This window comes from Drosophila eugracilis, unplaced genomic scaffold (genome assembly GCF_018153835.1).
Source record: "Drosophila eugracilis isolate 14026-0451.02 unplaced genomic scaffold, ASM1815383v1 contig_1197, whole genome shotgun sequence".
Taxonomy (NCBI): Eukaryota; Metazoa; Arthropoda; class Insecta; order Diptera; family Drosophilidae; genus Drosophila; species Drosophila eugracilis.
This window is the reverse complement of record NW_024571981.1, coordinates 1,758,015-1,777,544: the sequence shown is the minus strand read 5'-3', so window position 1 is coordinate 1,777,544 and position 19,530 is coordinate 1,758,015. Positions and strand designations below refer to the sequence as shown.

General features: G+C 38.6%; 4 protein-coding genes across 5 annotated transcripts; 2 read left to right on the top strand and 2 right to left on the bottom strand.

Annotated features, from left to right (window-relative positions):
• The first annotated feature begins 445 nt into the window (after positions 1–445).
• Positions 446–13,318, top strand: LOC108115125 (NF-kappa-B inhibitor cactus). The gene is made up of 7 exons (XM_017226798.2): positions 446–598; positions 1,075–1,800; positions 2,931–3,108; positions 3,290–3,500; positions 11,574–11,662; positions 11,726–11,983; positions 12,972–13,318. Exons 2-7 carry the CDS (start codon positions 1,106–1,108, stop codon positions 13,041–13,043), a joined length of 1,503 nt encoding a protein of 500 aa, XP_017082287.2. The 5' UTR covers positions 446–598; positions 1,075–1,105; the 3' UTR covers positions 13,044–13,318.
• Positions 13,314–15,563, bottom strand: LOC108114301 (cell division cycle protein 20 homolog). The gene is made up of 3 exons (XM_017225607.2): positions 15,099–15,563; positions 14,630–14,951; positions 13,314–14,559 (listed from the first exon to the last, which is right to left on the bottom strand). The coding sequence occupies exons 1-3, from the start codon at positions 15,408–15,410 to the stop codon at positions 13,613–13,615; spliced, it is 1,581 nt and encodes a 526-aa protein (XP_017081096.1). The 5' UTR covers positions 15,411–15,563; the 3' UTR covers positions 13,314–13,612.
• Positions 15,564–15,831: 268 nt separating this feature from the next.
• On the top strand, positions 15,832–16,998 carry LOC108116760 (protein cornichon). Its single transcript, XM_017229192.2, has 5 exons — positions 15,832–15,940; positions 16,001–16,183; positions 16,245–16,357; positions 16,463–16,606; positions 16,672–16,998. The coding sequence occupies exons 2-5, from the start codon at positions 16,034–16,036 to the stop codon at positions 16,697–16,699; spliced, it is 435 nt and encodes a 144-aa protein (XP_017084681.2). The 5' UTR covers positions 15,832–15,940; positions 16,001–16,033; the 3' UTR covers positions 16,700–16,998.
• A 353-nt stretch (positions 16,999–17,351) lies between these two features.
• On the bottom strand, positions 17,352–19,383 carry LOC108115943 (syntaxin-5). Of its 2 annotated transcripts, XM_017227984.2 has the most exons (3): positions 19,324–19,383; positions 18,384–19,227; positions 17,352–18,220 (listed from the first exon to the last, which is right to left on the bottom strand). In XM_017227984.2, exons 2-3 carry the CDS (start codon positions 19,042–19,044, stop codon positions 17,487–17,489), a joined length of 1,395 nt encoding a protein of 464 aa, XP_017083473.1. In that variant the 5' UTR covers positions 19,045–19,227; positions 19,324–19,383; the 3' UTR covers positions 17,352–17,486. The 2 variants fall into 2 exon arrangements, with proteins under 2 accessions (XP_017083473.1, XP_041674670.1); XM_041818736.1 differs by lacking the exon at positions 19,324–19,383 and having other exon boundaries at positions 18,384–19,317.
• Positions 19,384–19,530: the final 147 nt, after the last annotated feature.

Genomic DNA, 19,530 nt, shown 5'->3' with positions numbered 1-19,530 from the left:
AAATACTTCCGATTTCAGATTTCAGAGAGTATCCTGCGCAGCTGACTCAAAATCATTTTCGCTCCGTCACCTAAGCGGGTGTTTTTCCCAATGTTTGTCGCCCCGACGTTTCATACGCGTTTTGCACACTGAGCTCTTAACATCACATCTCACTACGTATTGTAGAACTCACCGATCGGCAAGTAAAAAGTATAAATATATATCGCCGCTGCTGTTGTTGTTTTTGTAACTGCTCGCTTCTTTTGTTGTTGCTGGGCGATTTGAACTTGGCGCTCCGTAGGCGATCTGGCAACCATGTCGGCTCTCACTAATACACGAACATTTTGAAGGGGGCACACCCACACAGCTCCAAAAAACCCAAAACGGCATACTCTCGCATTGCCTCTTGCTCTCACATTTTGTTTTGATACCACATACATTTATAAGCGCAATGTAGATTGGCCTAGCTCGCTCCCCGATGTCAATTCGTATCGAAACTTGAAAGAAAGCAGACGTGTGCACGGGTACTATGCGAATTGCAGATTACAAATTAATTTGAGCTAAATACAAAATAAAAACGCGTGCTAAGACAAACTTTGCAAGACAATTAACCAACAAGGTAGTGAAAAAAAACATAGCAACTAGTGTTTAAATTTCAAACAAAGAAAAAGGAATTGAAAAAAGGAAGCTGAAAAGGGAGATAAAAATCTCCATCTGTGTATCTGTGCATGTTTGTGTCTGTGTGTGCGGGTGAAACGAACGTGTAAGGGCGAATAAGACGTTAATGAATCTAAAAATGAAAAATACCTAACCAGATTAAAACGTTACTTTTTTATGTTTCTGTGGCTACACTTTTATATAAAAATTATAAATTGCTTTAATCTACAAAAAATTATTGCGTTTTCACTTGTTCGTTAAAGTATATATGTTTGTTTCACTCGCACTTATTTGTAAGCGCTTACTGTTCGTGCTTATGTGTGAGTGAGAGACAGGGAAAGAGAAAGAGAGAGAGCGCTTAAGACTAAGCTCAAAAGCAAAGTTCAAAACGATAAATATATATATATATATATGTATATAACATATATATATTTACAGCCCAACTGAGAGAGTCCGGAAAAGCACGAAAATGCCGAGCCCAACAAAAGCAGCGGAGGCAGCAACAAAGGCAACAGCAACAAGTGACTGCAGCTGCAGCGCTGCCAGTGTTGAGCAGCGTGCCCCCCCAAACACAGCTAACCCCTCATCCTCACAACCCACTAGCGGTAAATTTGGCGGTAAAACACAAGATCAAACGGCCGCCATTAACAAGCAAAAGGAATTTGCTGTGCCAAACGAGACGAGCGATTCGGGCTTCATTTCCGGGCCGCAATCCTCGCAGATCTTCAGCGAGGAGATAACCTCCGAATCCGAGGAACAGCAGGATAAGGATCAAAAACAAAACCGGGAGGACACAAAAAAAATACAACCCGTTGTTCTCGATTCCGGCATTATAGACGAAGAGGAGGACCAAGATCAGGAACAGGACAAGGAGGAGGAACACCACCAGGACACCACCGCCGATTCAATGCGACTCAAACACAGCACGGACACAGGCATCCCACAATGGACCGTCGAAAGTCACTTGGTCAGTCGCGGCGAGCAGCTCAACAATCTCGGCCAAAGCAGCAGCCAAATCTCGGGCAGCAAGGTCCAATCCTCCACAGCAAGCACCACAAATCCGAATCCCTCAGGAACTGGAGCAACCTCATCTGCTCCTCCTAGCAGCATCAACATCATGAATGCCTGGGAGCAGTTCTATCAGCAAAATGACGACGGTGACACGTAAGTAAACACTATACGAAATCGGGTTTTAATCCGAGTAGACGAATCAAGTTCAAAACTATACCTTCAAATGGCTTCAATTATTTCAATAGTATATAAGATCAATTTATATATTTTATTTATATACGTTTTTTTTCTTGATTTATAGTATTATATGCAGTAATAATAAAAAAATAAAAATATTTAGTGAAAAATATTTCTGATATTCCCTCAACAAAATTTTGACCCATAGATAATTTTAAATCGAGATTTCCTTGGACTTAGGAGCTTATCACAATTTGTAATTTTTTTTTGTGTTAAACTTTTCCATGCTAAGATCCTTCAGAGTTCACATATTCTTTCACTTTTTTTATTATAATTTCCTAGTTTTATTATAAAATCAAAATAAATTTTGTAATTTTGAATAATATTGAAGGTCTATATTTAGGCAGTCATAAAAACAAATCATTTTTGAATAACCCACATTATGCAAATAATCATTGAACAAGTATTGCTACTTAATTAGTACCAGATAATATTCATATATTTTATTAATATTTTCGGAAACGTTAAGATCTACGATAAAGTGGTAATTTTATTTAAGACAAATTCACGAGTCTTACAGTCGACAAACTAATCATACATACATTTGAAGAATATGTTCAATGGCTACTGTTTATTGTCCTAAATGACTTTTAAACTTACTGCTCATGCGGTTATAGATTTATAGCTTAATCTTTGAATCATTGCTAAGTTTCTTTGAACTTGTACGTGATGTATTTCCGATGAGAATTTCAAAATTTCCCAAAATAACAAAGACATCCCAGCATTTGCACTGACCACCGAGCGAGCTAAGGGGAGAGTTTTGTGAATCACTCAAAGACCATTGTCTGAGGCGAGAAACGCGACTGACACATGTGTTTTAGTCAGGCTTTGGGGTTTTCCTGGTATGTGGGCAGGTACGGGAACAGGTTTTTCGGGTCACCTCTTCTTTCTTCACCTTACTATACCTTAACTTAACTTACTTGGGTTTTTACGCCGCCACATGTAAGACAACAAGTGTACAGGAAGGGAAAAAAGTGCGGGTACCGAGAGGCAGGTAAATAAACCCACAAATTCATGTCGTATCTTTTCCTCTTTGTATTTTTCAGACCTCTGCACCTGGCCTGTATTTCGGGATCCGTGGACGTTGTAGCCGCGTTAATTCGCATGGCACCGCATCCGTGCCTGCTCAACATCCAGAACGATGTGGCCCAAACTCCCCTTCATCTGGCCGCTCTGACAGCCCAGCCGAATATCATGAGGATACTGCTGCTGGCTGGTGCTGAGGTAATATTTTGCGAATACTAAAATGATAAGCTTTAAAAATCTTGGCCTCATCACAATCTTTATTTGGGAGTTACTATTTTCTTTAAATAAATACATATTTTCATTTAACTTCACATATAATCTCTATCAGCTATTAAAATCCAATCATTATTAAATTCCCTCATATTACTCATTTGAATAGCCCACGGTACGCGATCGTCATGGAAATACAGCCCTGCATCTTTCCTGTATCGCCGGGGAAAAGCAGTGCGTCCGTGCCTTGACAGAAAAGTTCGGAGCCACGGAAATCCACGAGGCCCACCGACAATACGGACATCGTTCCAACGACAAGGCGGTCAGCTCCCTGAGCTACGCTCGTCTACCCGCCGATCTGGAGATTCGCAACTATGATGGTAAGTAAAGTCATATATTATCTGACCTAAGTGTATACCTTTTATTTTTATTACTTCGAATACTTTACCATAGTGAAATTTTCCGCAGACTACACTACATAGTCTTTCCAAAACTGTAGGAATTTTTTGGTTCTAGTATTATTTTTGGCCCAGCATTTTCTGGCATTTATCATGAAAATTATGAATCTGTGCCAAAAGTGTACAAATTATATAGCTCTATATATATTTGATGTCCCGCCAACGGCTAGCCACAATGCGAGACATTGTCGTCTACCATATAGAATGTACATATATACGTTATAGACGTACATATGTACATTTTGTTATGGGCTATATAGACGCCTTCGAGCAGATGCCAAAAATACATTGGCCTCCCCGACACATTTCGCTTGAAATTTTCGTTCGTCAAATGGTAAAAGCAACAACCCCACTACACATGCCCATTCCACATTTGCGTTATTGATTAACCAAAATAAACGGAAAAGGCTCAGAGCATTTGCACAGTTTCAGACGTCAGCAAAGTATAATAAAAACAATTTTATACAAGGATGGGTAAATATTTATTTGTTTGTAGGATGGAGAATCAGACATACATTTACAAAAGGTTTTTGTCGAAATGGAAATTAATTAATTTGCTTTGTTTTACTCTCTCGTCTTAATTTCGAATGCATTGCATCGAGGAAATCACTTTAAATTAAATTTATTTTCCACGCGTAAAGACAGGCGTGTTCCATCATTAGCATTTGTTTCCTTATTTGATTTTGCTCTGTATTCGCGGAGCAGAAATCGAAATATCGATTCGAAAGCCGGGATGAGGGGTTGCCACCCACACACTTTATATAATATGTGGGAGTACTCGAGAAGGGTTCTAAATTTGAATTTTTATTAATAATCCATACATTGTAGCACATTGGATGCTTGCCAAAATTTCTGTTGCACAACGATTTGTGGTAGTAAATTACAAGTTGAATCTTATTTTCAATATATTTTAGTTTGAAAAATAACAAAAATGTAAAATTTTAATTTTAAACACAAAACATACTTATTTTATTGAAAAAAGTAAAAGTTTTCCTTAAATTATTTTTCCATAAAGGTTAATAAACTTGTCAGCAAGTGTTGCAAAATCAAAGATATTTGTTTTTAACCTTTCGTTTGTTTAATCGATTCCTATTGGCCTTTTTGGCTCTCTGGTTTTTTTGGTACGCATAACCTTGCCAAAAATAAAATCCGAATTCGTGAGTGGCAAACATTTGGTGAACAAACATTTTTTTACCCGTCGGCCAGCTTTAAGCAGCACCAACCGGTTTGAGCTCCACAAAACAGCTGCTCCGCATATAGAGGATATATAGATGCTATATATAACCTGCTCGTACAAGACACATAATATATTTCGGCTAGCCAAAAGCAAAAGCGCAGACATTTCCGACAAAAACTATTAAAAACCAACAAAGCAAAAAGAAACGAGACGGGCAGACGCTTTTGAGCATTTCGCCTATTTGAAATCTCTGGGTTTTCCCACTGCCACAGCATTAAATTCGAAAGCAATTTAAAATATTCCGGGCGGGACTTCGGGGGCAGTTCTGTGTATACGAGGCAGATTACTAAATAAACACAGAGGCCCTCAGAATATATGGTTTAAAAGCGATCTACTCCAGTAATTGACGTCAGCATCTTTCTCTCTCTCGGGGGGCATAAACACACCCCCAGAACTAAAAAGATTGTTCAATTTTTCAATCACCATTCAAATTTGAGCATTGATTTGTGCAAGAATTTCCTGAATACTTAGTCAGTAATTTTAGTGCTATTCCAATATTCCTATATTTAAAGCCTTTAGACATTCCCTTCTAAATACAAATGAAGTGCTACTGAAAATGTATTTCAGCGTGTGCGACAAAAATAGGCCACATTTTCCTTTTTGGCCAAATGCCAAGCAAGAGCAGACTTTAAAAGAATACAGTTAAAGAAAAACAAATAAAACCTATAGAACAATGATAACATTAAGCCGATTAAAGGCACAGACAGAAACGGAAATTGGGAAAGGTTCGTTATCAAGAAACAGAGACCACCACCTCCAAAAATAAAATATTTCTGTATTTTCTGGAAATCCCCACAATAGTAATTATGGCCAAATGCTTAGGGGCCAACCAAACGCCCATAACTTGGCCGTAATCCATTTTTGGGCTCATTACTGCGCCTGGCACGCAACTGGGAAATGGACTCCGATTATATAAATAAACGCACGCAAGGCTCTCGAGGACAGGCCCTATAAATAGCATAGGACTTCTTTCAGTAGTTCGCTTGACAACTTTGTTTGCGTTGCTCTTTGGAAAACCAAGAATGCCAGAAATTCCCATTATTGATAATAAATGCCTGAAATGGATTGATTGTGATTCGGTTATCAGTAAAAATAAAATATTGCTGTACAGGAGCTGTGACGTTTTGAATCTATCAAGCCGGGATTAATGGATTTCTAGGAAAGCAAACAGAGTATGTTGCATTTATTCCAATAAATAATATGGTAAATTCCCTTGGGTACGGGGAAGACAGAAAACCTTCTGGTCTTATCGGTCTTTTTTGTGAGCAATAAACACATGCCGGTTAAACCAAAACCAGGGAAATTCAGAACTACACATTTGTCCAGCATGTGTGGGGTTTAGTGTTAATACATATCTTTATTTAAACGAAGAACCCATGAAATCTGAGGCCTGGCAACTGAAATCACAATTAAGAGCAGTCACTCCCGTACTTCCCCGGCTGATAAGCTGGCACAAAAAAAGCAAATGAGATATGTCCAGCCTTGTTCGATCGTCAGCAGACATTGGTAACTGGGAACCGAGCGTTATCATTGAGGAAAACCCCATAGGTGGTCGTTTACCGTGCGATTATACGATACTCTCTACATTCAACGAATTGCGCTCTCCAACGTCCTCGTCCCCCTTCGCATTAAAAAAGATAACTGAGTATTATCAGTGTGCAGGTTTTACCACTCAGATATTACGCTTTTTACTAGGGATCTTAACCATATGGGCTTTAAACGTCTCGTGTTCTGGAAAAAAAACTCGGAAACCGTAGAAACCCGCTTTAAAATCATGAGTTGGCGGAAATTCAAATTGCCACATAAAAAACGGCTATATGATGAATGGGAAAGAAATAAGTGCACAATTACCGTCACCGCAACTCTAAAACCAAATATCTTGAACTTTCGACTGCATCTGGTACTAAAATATGGAAACCTAGCAAATTGGTCAAGTTAAATCAGCCTTACAGCACAAAAAAACCCGTTTTTGGTATTAATTGAGTGTTCATGATTTATTGACATCTCAGATCTACGACATTCTGGAATCTGTCGACTATCAATGAGCTTTACATCGATGCATATAGTACCCATAAACAATAACAAATTAGTCATGAACGATTGGCAGAGAGACACAAGGTTAAATCTGAACTCTCCCGTTTTTGCAGCTGTCTCGAACGAGCCGAGTGCTTGGACTATGATATACCCACTGAAAAGATCGCATTTCTCATTCTCCTCAAATCGCTGTCTCATTTCCTTATTAAAGATTTGAAATCAACTTAATCCGCTTAGCTTTTGGGTGAATGTAAAAAGGTTTATTCAATTTGTCGAATAGCAGATAAGGCTAGGGTTATTTCTAAAACGGAAACATTTCTTTCTAATTTGACTAATTCTTTTCTGAGAGTTTCAAGAATAATATTTGGGTAAATCCAGATTCCAAGTTTGGTGACTATAGTTTTAACTTTTTTAAAAACTCAAAAAGTATTCAGTTGAACGGACTGCGGCCAAGGTTAAATGAGTTTTAAAAACGGAAATGTGTACTTCCCTTTTTTGGTTCCGCTCATTTTATTACTTATCAGCTGTCAACTTTGAATGATCTTAAGTAGTTCTTCTTATTTTAATGATTATGTAGATATAGATATACGAGTTTATTGACTTAAAGGTTCTTTAAATTACCGTGTTCTATTATTCACCAACAGCTTGTAAAGTAGAGACTTCTAGCACATCGAAAGTCATTTAACACTAACTTCCTCTTTTTTATAAGGTAAACAATGCTTAATGAGTAGCGGTGTAAGAATAATACCAGAAACTTACAATGAGCTCATGCTAATTGCAAAAAAATAAAAACAAAGTGAAGGAAGTTAAGTAACATAATGAATAATACCTGACATTGGAGGAAAATCCTAACTGCAACTGAGTTGACAAACAGAAAAACCTAGTGCCGATCTCCTTCTCGCTGCTGACCTCGTTGGGATTTTCCCCAAATTCCGTTTGCCCCTTAATTGCTGCGTCGTGTTTTCTTTTTTACTTATTTCTTTTATTTAATTTCTACTTTTTTAAAACTTTTTGTGCAGTCCCACACGTGGCTGACGATCCCCGGCTGATTTTGGTTGAGTCGGGTGTTATTTGCATTTCGCATTCATAGCTCGAAAGAAAGTCAACAAGGCGAATCCGCTGACATAACGATCGAGCGATATATATAGTTATATGGTGGATTGGGCGGGAGGGTGATCATGGGGGAACTAACTGAGCTGAGCTCAAGTTGCTTTCAAAACACTTTCATTGCCAAGTCAGTCGTCGTCGTCGTCATGGCATGGAAAATCCATGGCTTTAATTGTGCTAAATTGTGCTGTTTGTTTTCGCTTCATTTGGCGGCCGGCTGCAGCCCGCTATCTGGGTTTTTCACTTTACTTTATCTAATTTCCACATTGGGAAAGTTCGAACATAGATATGTATGTACGTACATACGATATAAATTGCCCAACGGCGCCCAGAAGTCTTTGGGGTAAACAACTTTTAATTTGATATTGTCTTTTCTCCCGACTTTTGGCTGTTTATGTATTTATTTTTGGGGTATTTGCCAGCCAGTCGTATTTGGACAGTTGGCATTAATTTCATTGGCCATGTCTTGTGGGTCTTTGTGGGTTTTGGGCCAGGTAATTCCCCTAATGGCCTGGTAACTTCACATGGCACGCGTTTATGTGGAAAACTGGAGACAGCTTTCTGACAATTCCGACTTCAACAAATATTACGAATACTTGCACCCCAACGTAATTGTATAATTATGAATCAATGACCCAAACTGAAGGACAAATAAGATTGCCAACCGGGGAATACAAGAGATAAATATTTGAAACAAAAAAAATAAAAATGTTATATGCAAAAAACCCGTTGTAGAAATACCAAAACTCTGCCCCAACAATAAACACAATTAATTAAAATTAAGCGAAGACAGCGTTGCGTTTAATATTTGCGCTGTCAATAAATTTATGAACTTTGCGACTTCGGGTGACTTGTGGAGTACTCTTAACTGCGCCGTTGGGTTTTTCTCATAAGGTCGTTGTCGATATCGTTGCCTTTTTTGCCGCCTGTGTAAATAGTAACAACTTCGTATCGTACATGTTAATGGATGCGGGTTGTTGTGTTGTTGTTGTATTATAAAGGGGAGGTAGATGGTACGAGGAGCGATCGGATCAAGTGGGCGGTGGTGCCATTTGTGAAAGTGTTTAGGTTGTCAAGTGTCGAGCAAATAGAATTTCCCATAATGCGCAGTTCTAAAAGATTTCATAACGGTCATTAATTGGTAGAACTCGAATCCGATTACAGTAATCCCTGCCAAAGTAAATACTTTTCAGAAATGTTTAGGATTTTTGTAAGCTTGTCGTATTAAATTATAACTTGTAATTTGTTAAACATAACATCTTTAAGAAAAAATAGTTTTTCTTTGTTGAAATGTATTTATATTCCAGTTTCTATTATCTCTACCTCATGCTGTTTATTTTTGTTTATGCTTGTCTTTTTTAAGACGTGACATCAAGTTTAAAATATTCATGGAGTGATAACATTATAATTTTTGAGTTCACAAAAATTGAATTTGACAGTCGTGTTTATAATGCACTAATAAAAATATTGTGCTAAAAATATTTCTGACAATTGAATCAATTAAAATTTTCATTGCTTGTATAATTTAAAACGAAAAGTTCAGTTTTTATCCCTTTTTCGACCGTATAGATCATATTATTGAGCAATCATCGTATTTTATTTCTGGTCTAACTGCTTTCTGGAGACGTGTCTTCGCCTCAGACTTGCTGGCTAAGACGACGGCTTATAATCCGGGGGATCTTGTGACGCAGCCTTCTGTCCGGTGATGGGGGAATTCCCAAAGCAAAACGAAGTTTGAAACAAACTTTTGTGTTTCATATTTCATGTTTTATACTGCCCGGTTCGTCTATTAATATCTAATATCTTTGTGTATACATAGGTCTTTAATCGTATGCTAACGATTGGCACGTTGCTGTGCTGAAAAGGCAACAACAACGAGGATTGTCTTTTACTAGCTCATCGGCTTCTCTTTTAGTTAGTCGAGCTTAAAAATCTCCATGTGATCATCGTTATTTTTATCTTGTGACACAATTGTTGCTTTTGTAAGCTGTCAAGTCCGAGATTAATAAAAAAAAAAAAAAAAAAAATAAAACTGGGCTGTGTAGAGCTGATGACTTTCTTGGGTCGCTTTCTTTTGCAAAAAAAGATTTGGATCCGAATTCCCGTGCATAATTGGGTTTTTAATCCCTGAGATTACCTCGTATTTATTGTTTTTCCAGAGTTCTAAGGTTATCTAACTTGTTAGGACTGATTCAATGGTGGAATTTTTAGTGTATTATCACAGAAAGTTCTCGGATTGAAGATAACAAAAGTTTCCTAGCGGAAATCTTCGTCTGGGCATGTAAATGTGTGCGATTTATGCAAATGTGCCAACCGTTTGTGTGTGAAAGTCAATCAACAGCACGTGTAGCACAGCCGCAAAAAAACGCTAAAAACTAAAGAAAAACCCGGCAAAAGCAGTAACAACAACTACTACGTCAACTAATCATAAAGCCATAAAAGCGAAGGCATGGAATACAAAAACAAACAGAAACTAAACAATTCACCTTTGTTTTCAGTTTTTTTTTTCATTTAGTTTTTTAGGCATACTCTGTATGCGAACCACAACTCGATCTGAAAATCAGAGAATCGATTGAGGAAGAATCTGTAGAAGCAGGCGAGAAAGAAATAAGAAAAAGATAAAACTATGACTCGCTTTTATTATTTAATTTTTTATTTCGCACTATCTTGTTTACTATATGTGTATATATAGTGATTATAAACATTTGTTTTCTATTTTTTTTATAAAAATATACATGCTATAAACGCACGAGAGCAACTGCAACTTACATATTGTCAGAACTCAGTCAATTCGTTTCCAAAATGTCAGTTTAATTATGGAATATTTTTTGTATGTGTTCGTTCGTTCATATGTATATCAGTAAGCTATATGGTCAAACCAATTTGAACTTGAGCAAACTTGTTGCCGAAGCAGAAACCAAAAAGCCAACTTTGTATTTGGTTTGTTAACTTAACTTAACGCCAACTGTTTGATTTTTATTTTATTGTATTTTTTTTTTCACCGCTTTACCTCGTCACTCGCCTGTTTTATTGTGGGAATTTCTTGGGTTTTTCAACGCACACCAATGCTTGTCGATCGGGCACACAGATACTCGAATGCGAAGTCAACGGGTTGTCATATTGTCTTATAAGGCAAAAGCCTCCATTTGGCACCCAGGCCCCATCCCCTGAATACCTCTCTTTCCACATCCAGTTGGTGATTGTCGTAATCAAAGCTTTTTTGTTCGTATTATAAAACGCTACTTGTTTTACAACGGAAAACAGCTTTTTTTCCACAGAGGAAAAGCTTTCGAAGAAGTGATCGAGTTTCATTCATAAATCAAGCTTTTTCGATCCACAATGGTGTGTAAATTATATACAAACCTTTAAACACGTTTAAGCTTTTATTATGATTTATAAATATCTATTGTGCCATTATTGGTCATTAATATGACGACCTTCAATAAAGATTGGCCCAAGATCACCTTGAGGTGAAAAAACTGTGTTCAAATCTGATAAAAATACATTAAGAATCTTTAATATTTTAAAATTATAGGCATAGTAAAAAATAAAAAAATGTAAATTGCTTTAAAAATATATCAGATTACTAATTAAAGGATCCTTTTCTTAAATTCCAGGAGAGCGCTGTGTACATTTAGCTGCCGAGGCGGGACATATCGACATCCTCCGCATTTTGGTATCCCATGGAGCCGATATTAACGCTAGGGTAAGTTGAATATTGAACTCAAATGGTTCGAGTGTTTAATTTATTTTTTAACTATTTTTATAGGAGGGCAAATCGGGCCGAACACCGCTGCACATTGCCATCGAGGGTTGCAATGAAGATCTGGCGAATTTCCTACTTGATGAGTGCGAGAAGCTGAACCTGGAGACCGCCACCTTCGCCGGTTTGACGGCGTACCAGTTTGCGTGCATCATGAACAAATCGCGTATGCAAAACATTCTGGAAAAACGCGGAGCGGAAACCGTAACGCCACCAGACAGTGATTACGACAGTAGCGATATCGAAGATCTAGACGATACTAAGGTGAGCGTCACAGCTTAAGAAAATGTACCAAGAAAAGATATCGTAGAGTATAAGACACAATTTGAAATGGGCCACCACCAGCTTCCAAAATGTTCAAAAAATAAATAAGAAAGAATTTCCAAGCTGAACTGGTATTCAGTTGGAAAAAATTGTTACACTTGAGTAATGAACTATTGTAACACAAATGTATTGTTAACCAAAAAAATTTAATGAAAAAGAAAAGAAAAAAAGCAAACATCATATGAGATCAGCAAGTAAAGAAAATAGACGCACTTAATTGATTAGGGGATCTATGTTTTAGTAGAGCCCATTAAAAACAAATCGAACCAATACATTTATGCTCTTTGTAAACGATGCAAAGACAGAACCACACACATGATTCCGCTTCATCGTTTACAAGAAGCTCTGTGGACAAACCATAGATAAATACCATATTATCTGAACAACAATTTTTAAATTGATTTACTTGTATATTAGTAAGGGAATGCACTGTACCAATTTATATTATTTTAAGCTGTCCAATGTAAAGTTCGATGTTTCTTGCTATTTCTCTACTCTTACTTCTATATATTTTTATGCCTGTGTCTGAATGTTTGTAATTTTTGTATGTGCGTGCTCGTATGCGTGAACAATAAACTAACCTATTATACAAAATGGAATCAGAAATTGTAGTACTAAGGTAGATAAATCTAATTAATGTTTTCATGTTCTGAAGGAAGAAAATGATGTTGCAAAATAAATATTTTAATCAAAAAAATATTAGCAAAAAAATTTGAAATTGAATTCGATGTTCTAATGGATATTAAAGGTTTGTAATTCTGTCTAGATTTCAAAAATGTTCCCCTCATCATTGTTTACTTGTTCTTGTTATGTTGTTTGCTTGTATTATCGCTTGTTGTGGCTTTCGTTTCAGTTGACAGTTTTCCCTAACAATTATTTTTCGACTTAGTTTTAACCCGCTTTATATGTGATCCTCTTGTACTTACAGATGTACGATCGCTTTGGTGATCCGCGCTATTTTGTCAGCTACAACGGTATCAATCCCATGACAGTTGCCTGAATGCCCCATCCAATCTGTACATACGATTTAGACTAATCATACACATACCTACAATTAACACCACCCGAATTTCCAACATGGTTTTATTGCTGTTCCCAAAGGCACACTTTTCCTGCCCCGAAATGTATGCAATATTCCTCGATACGTTCACAAACAAATCCAAGAAGTGGAAACTAATGTACTTACTATCCCAGCAAGTGGACACCCAAAACGAATTAAATTCCTTGTGTTAACGATAGTATTTAGAACAAAATAAAGCATACAAGAATGCAGAATGTCAAGCATTTTATTTATACGCACACAAACTTAACTCTAAGAAATAAAAGTAATCGACAAAATTTATTTATTAATATATCAGTGGGGGTAACATTTAATGATTTATCCATAATTACAAAAAATCGAAACTTGGAACGGGAATAAATAAATTGGCAAAGCAAAATATAATTGTCTAGAATGGAAAAATTCCCCTTCCGCTTTTTAAACATAACTCTCAAATAAGCATTCAAGGCGGTGAATAAAGAGCTTCACCCAATGGCAGTTAAAACAGTTCTAGTGAAGGATTAATCCTTCTAACGGATGCTCTGCCGAAACACGCTCTGCTTGGCTTTGCTATTCGAAACCGCTTTTTTCGACGCCAAGGGATCTGGAGCAAAGCAGTTCCATAGGCGCAGAGTTTCGTCAGCTCCAGCGCTAATAACGGTGCTACCATCCGGTGACATGGCCATCTGCAGGACACGCGACGTGTGCCCAGTCAAATCGGCTTGCTTCACCATAGTTGGATACTTCCAAATTGTCAGTTGATTGTTGGCAAATCCATGGGCAGAAATCAGCTCCTTGTAATGACGGGAAAACAGCAGCGAACAAACTTGTGATTTGGAGTCTACAGATTTCATGAGAGTGCCATTGTTAACATTCCAAAATTTGATGCAACGATCGGCGGTGCCGCCTCCAGAGGCTAAAGTACTTGGTTGCCAGGGACACCAAGCCAATGCTCGCACTGCAGCTTGATGATCGTTGAATTTATGTAAGGGCTCGCTGGCAGTTCCCACACCACTGCTGGCCGCAGACCACACATTTACCAGATTGTCATTGCCTCCGCTGGCCAGATACTTGAAATCCGTTGACCATTTTAAACCACAAACCTCTTGAGTGTGTCCAGCCAGGGCGGACAACTTGTGATCCCGTGAACGCACATCATGATGAACAATGGTACCATCCCGACTGCCTGAGGAAACCAGAAACGAGTTCCAGGCCAAGGACCCCACTCGGGCACTATGTCCATCCATTACTCGCAGGCGCTTCACCTTGGAGCAGTCCCACAGTTCCACGGCACCAGTGCTGTTACCAATGGCTAGAATCTGACCTTCCTGGATCCACGAAAGAGATCCTGCGTAGTCGCCCTCCTCAAATTCAGTAAGCTGTTCAATATTTCCAGTCTGAGCGTTCCACAAATAAACGCAGCTGCCCAAGGCAACTGCCACAATGTTGTCGCCACTCCAATCCATAAGATTAAGATCTAAAAAGGACCAAAAATTATTATGACCAGTTTAATGTATTATAGTAATAAAAGCTAGCTGTTGACCTACAGTAATCATTGATGAAATCAGGTGCATCCAGAATTCTTTCTGATGTTGTGGGTATATAACGTGAGCCACTTTTTGTGGATATAGGCGTCTTTACGGAGTATACAACTTTCAAAGGATTGTTGTGGGTTTCCGGAGCAGCAGGGGCCTTATTTTGGTAGCATAAAATCCGCCCACCTTTTGAATCGCCGACCTGGGCCACCTCGGAAATTAGCTTCTGCCGTTCCCCCTTGTGAGCAGAAGCCTGGACATTACTTTCGTTGCTGTTGCTGGTAGTGGCCTTCTCGTTTTCCTCTTCAGACTTGTCGCCAGAATCTTTGTTTACCTAAATATAATAATGGCATGACAGAAATTTGAAACGACAAAAGAATTAAATCTCTGACCTCTATATCGGATATATCGGTCCTCATCGAGCCCAAAATATTTAGTTGTGAGCAAAAACTGGCACCAATATATGGTGAAAAATCCTTACCAGAAAATGCGCCAACTCAAAGTTCGTAGCTGCACGATTCGGGATGAATCGATCTCCGCCCCCAGGCGTCTTGGTAGGCGTTGTTGTGGACTTCTTGGCTTTCCCCTCGTTGCTCTTTCCCGGTGTTTTGGTGGGCGCTTGGACTCCCGAAAAACTGGTGTTATAAGAGACAGACAGCACCGACCGGGTGGTACTTGCACTTCCATTAAGGGACGCCTCCAGCTTCTTCTTCCACCGAGGAGCAGGTCCTCGCGTCTCCCCATCCATGATCAATGCATTTTGCAAATCGCTTACAAAATTGAACTGCGACATGGTTTTACGATTACTTGAGTTGTTACGAACTTTTGTTATTTAATACACAATTGTTTAGTAATTGCACGTGAATTTTTTAACTTCATAGATCACTCAGATCAAATTTTCCTATTTTTTGATGCAATATAAATGGCGGTTCGATTTGGAAATACAATGTGACCGCACATAACTAGCTGTAAATAGTATTTTTCATGGATGGACAATAAAATAAAAAATACTAGAAAAAAATATAACACAAACAAATTTTCGAATACTCAATAAACAAAGTTTTATTTTATTTTGTGCTAATTCAATTTGGCATTTATTGATTATTATATATTTAATAGTTGACATTGTATGCTTAAGATTTTTCTATTGGTTTCCATTATTATTAATGCAATATTCGTATTTCTCTATTATATAATTTTACATTATTATTCGCCTTGAATATTTCCTCGTTGTAGTGTTACCAAAAACTTGAAACTTCCTTCTAATTTTATGCATCCCTGGCGCACAGCTGTCATCAACGCCGCCCTTGTAAAAAAAAAAAAGTGAGTACTACAATTTGAAGCTGATTTTTACGTAAATAATTAGCAAGTGACTTTGTTTAGCAATTCAAAAACGTGATCCAGCGATATTACAAGATGGCCTTTAACTTTACCGCCTTCACGTATATAGTGGCCCTGATTGGCGATGCATTTTTAATATTTTTCGCAATATTTCATGTCATTGCGTTCGATGAGTTGAAAACGGACTATAAAAATCCAATTGATCAGTGCAATAGCCTCAATCCGGTCAGTAAACTTCGTGTTTGCCTTTAAAGCTAGTCATTGTATTTATATTACTATACTTCAGCTGGTTTTACCGGAGTACTTGCTGCACATATTCCTGAATTTGCTCTTCCTGTTCTGTGGTGAATGGTTCTCACTATGCATCAATATACCTCTCATAGCCTATCATATTTGGCGGTAAGTGATTCACTTTACAAAGCAAAAGTGGCCTAAAAATCGTAGAAAGGTCGTTCATATAATACAAAATCTTAACTGTTACAATTTTATTGACTCCCCTTTCAGATACAAAAATCGTCCTGTAATGTCCGGACCTGGACTTTATGATCCGACCACAGTCCTAAAGACCGACACACTATCTCGGAATATGCGTGAGGGTTGGATTAAACTGGCCGTTTACTTGATCAGCTTCTTCTATTACATATACGGGTAATTTTAAATTATTTTACTATGTGGCCGGGTCTTCATTGTCTAACGATTCTCGCTAATTTTAGCATGGTTTATTCGCTCATCTCAACATAGAGGTTTGAGGCAGCTGCCTGGGGATCTCATTGTTGGCGCCAGCGCATCCGCATTGTGTATTAGTTGTCATAACTCGGGTGGAAGCCTCCCTTTTTGGAGAGATTCCGCCTCAACCGCGAACAATACTTCACTTGTAAATTTTAGTGTAAATTCATAAAAACATATTGCAGCTTTTTTTTTATAATTTGTAACCTATTGTCTGCAGTAAGAGATTCTAACGTATTTTTATTATTATTTTTGCATTTCGTTCGGTGCAGTTGGTTTTAAGCATTAAATAAAAGTCGAATCGAAGTAACTAATTTTTTATTTTTTCTATTTAGCTTGAGGGACAGCGGTGTCTTTAACTGAAGAAGATGAATATGGAGAAATCGGCACTTATGATAATAAAGATTATGAATGGGTCTTTAACTTATCAGCAGGGCAAACATAGATTGTCCAAGTTTTTAGAATTGTGTGGCAATGATTAGTAAGCACTTTTCCCTGTAATATACCTAAGTATAGATTTTCTTACTGTGGTATTATAACCCATAATAATGAAGTAAAATACCAAATATTAAAAAAAAATAAAACTTCAATTCATTTGCAGCTTATTGATATTCCGGCTCGTGCTCTTTTTAAATTACCTTAGTTTCCCGAAAAAATTACCCTTACATTAGTTTGTATTTATAACTTTATTTTACAATCGTTCCGTGAGGCCAGAGCTTGGAATAAAGAATATTGTGATTAAATTAAAATGCTGTATACATGGGTAGGTACATGGGGCTTTTAATGAGCAACTGGTGTTCGATTACGACATAAAAACAACGAAAAACAGGAAGAAGAATATGAGAACGCCAAATATCTTGATCATCAGCCAGCGATTCTTGGAGACTGACTGAAAGTATTTCAAAATCTCGCCATGAGCCGCCTCAATATTCAATTCCGCATCCGCCACATTCGTGTCAATGCGCTCCACGATCTCTTCCTGCTCCTTAACCATATGCGCCAGTTGCTGGAATATGCCACCCAGTTCCACGATGGTCGATTCTATATTTTGCATAGTTTCCGCTCTCTGTTGGACGTAGTTATCGGAATCATCATAAATAGCCATCTGTGTCTGGGTTGACAGGAGCGGTGTTGTATCGCTGCTTCCCATGTCTATGCTCACTGCTTGGTTCTCTTCGCTGAGGAGCAGCGATCCCTGCTTGGCTGTCGACGGAGAGACGGTGTGTGCCGCTAATGGACCTGGTCCCTGGCTAAACTGATCACGCCTCGTTTTCTGCTGCTTGAGATTTTCAGTGCGCACCTCCAGAATCTGCTTAAAATCCGTGCTCATGCTGGCTAGCTTGGATTGCAGGGCCAGTACCATGTTGGAGGAATGTGACACCAGGTGTTTGCCATTCGTGTGACGCCGCTGATCTTTAGAGATGTCCTGCAGTCGAGCGATCTGTTGATTCAACGCGTTGAGGTCGCCTTTAATGATGTACGTAAGCTCCTGAATCTCCTGCGGTCTGTCGTCGAATAGACTCTTCTTTTTGGCCACTGGAATGAATATTTAATAACTTAAGTATTATTATTAAAACTTTTAAAATTTTATGTAAATTATTTTGATTGCCAATGTCAATAGTATTACAATATATACTTTATATCTCTAAAATTACTTCGACTTTAACTAAAAAGGTTTTATGGTGAGTCCAGTACTTACACATGGTGAGCTTTTCTAGCTTTGCGTATGTACTAGCTATGTTCTTGCCGATAAACTTGGCCACCATCATGAACTCCGAGTAGCTCTGCACCTGCTTGGCCTTGCGGGGATCTCGGATATTGACTGCCCGAGTGATGTTGCGTGCCTGAAGCGATCGAATTGCATTCGCAAATTCGCCCGTCCGATCGCGTGCAGCCATGACGAAGATTTCTGGTTCTGGTTCCAGTTCCTGGTAATCCTCCTTCGGTTGGTAAAGCTGCGAGGTTGTTGGAATGGAAGTGGGATAACTATAGCTGTTTTGGTTATTATTGTTGATGCCTGGTTGGTTTCCGGTGACCACGGCGGCAGCGGCACTCAGAGTGCGGAGTGCTTGGCCAGAAAAGGCGCGCAGGTTCCACTGACGGGCCGCCTTGCCGTATTTGTCGTCGGAGTAGTCGGCTGTTAAAGATTCGCCCAACAGGTTTGTGTCTCCAATGTGAATGGCCGCCTCGTTAGCAGTCGGTGGTTGAATCTGGGACTGTGCTAATAGTCCCGATCCGCCAGCTGTTCCTGTACCCCCAGATCCTGCGACTGCTCCTCCCTGCTGGTCCTCTTGAATGGTATAAGTACTGCTGCTGTAATCCTGCTGGTCCGTTTGATGAAGGCGTCTTCGGGTTTGCATCTCATTTCAGATAGCAGCTTGTCCCAGGGAGTTGACGTTGTCGTTTTTTCATATGCACACAAATGAACTGATCTCTTGGACTTTCCTAGCTGTTGGCGAAATTTTTCCCTAGTTTTCCTCTTTCACAGCATTGGTTTCCCGTCGATTTCTCCACTCGGAAATTAGTTGGCAGTTTTGTGTGTCCTAAGCAAATAAAAATTTTGTGTTTCTTTGAGCATTTTCCTTGGGTTGCATCGAAAATGTATAGTAATTGTTAAAGATTGCAGAAAACCCACTCACACAGATCCACACACACTCATTTTCCATACACACAAGAACCCTCATCAGATGACAGATGACGATGACGTGTTGATATCTAAGCAACTATCGATAAGCACTTAAGTTGGCGGGAATTTGTTTTTCCGCTAAATATAAAATATACGGTAATTATGAGTAAAAGGCGAATTTACGACCTATAAAAAATCGAATGTTTTCAGAGCTGTAGTT

Excerpts from the sequence above, each read along its gene's own strand:
- LOC108115125 (XM_017226798.2), top strand. The coding sequence starts at position 1,106 with ATGCCGAGCCCAACAAAAGCAGCGGAGGCAGCAACAAAGGCAACAGCA. Across the intron at positions 1,801-2,930 it reads CAAAATGACGACGGTGACAC|ACCTCTGCACCTGGCCTGTA; the intron begins GTAAGTAAACAC and ends TGTATTTTTCAG. Across the intron at positions 11,984-12,971 it reads AAGATCTAGACGATACTAAG|ATGTACGATCGCTTTGGTGA; the intron begins GTGAGCGTCACA and ends TTGTACTTACAG.
- LOC108114301 (XM_017225607.2), bottom strand. The coding sequence starts at position 15,410 with ATGTCGCAGTTCAATTTTGTAAGCGATTTGCAAAATGCATTGATCATG. Across the intron at positions 14,952-15,098 it reads TTGAGTTGGCGCATTTTCTG|GTAAACAAAGATTCTGGCGA; the intron begins GTAAGGATTTTT and ends TATTATATTTAG. Across the intron at positions 14,560-14,629 it reads TGATTTCATCAATGATTACT|ATCTTAATCTTATGGATTGG; the intron begins GTAGGTCAACAG and ends GGTCCTTTTTAG.
- LOC108116760 (XM_017229192.2), top strand. The coding sequence starts at position 16,034 with ATGGCCTTTAACTTTACCGCCTTCACGTATATAGTGGCCCTGATTGGC. Across the intron at positions 16,358-16,462 it reads ATAGCCTATCATATTTGGCG|ATACAAAAATCGTCCTGTAA; the intron begins GTAAGTGATTCA and ends CTCCCCTTTCAG. Across the intron at positions 16,607-16,671 it reads TTCTTCTATTACATATACGG|CATGGTTTATTCGCTCATCT; the intron begins GTAATTTTAAAT and ends CGCTAATTTTAG.
- LOC108115943 (XM_017227984.2), bottom strand. The coding sequence starts at position 19,044 with ATGCAAACCCGAAGACGCCTTCATCAAACGGACCAGCAGGATTACAGC. Across the intron at positions 18,221-18,383 it reads GCTAGAAAAGCTCACCATGT|TGGCCAAAAAGAAGAGTCTA; the intron begins GTAAGTACTGGA and ends TATTCATTCCAG.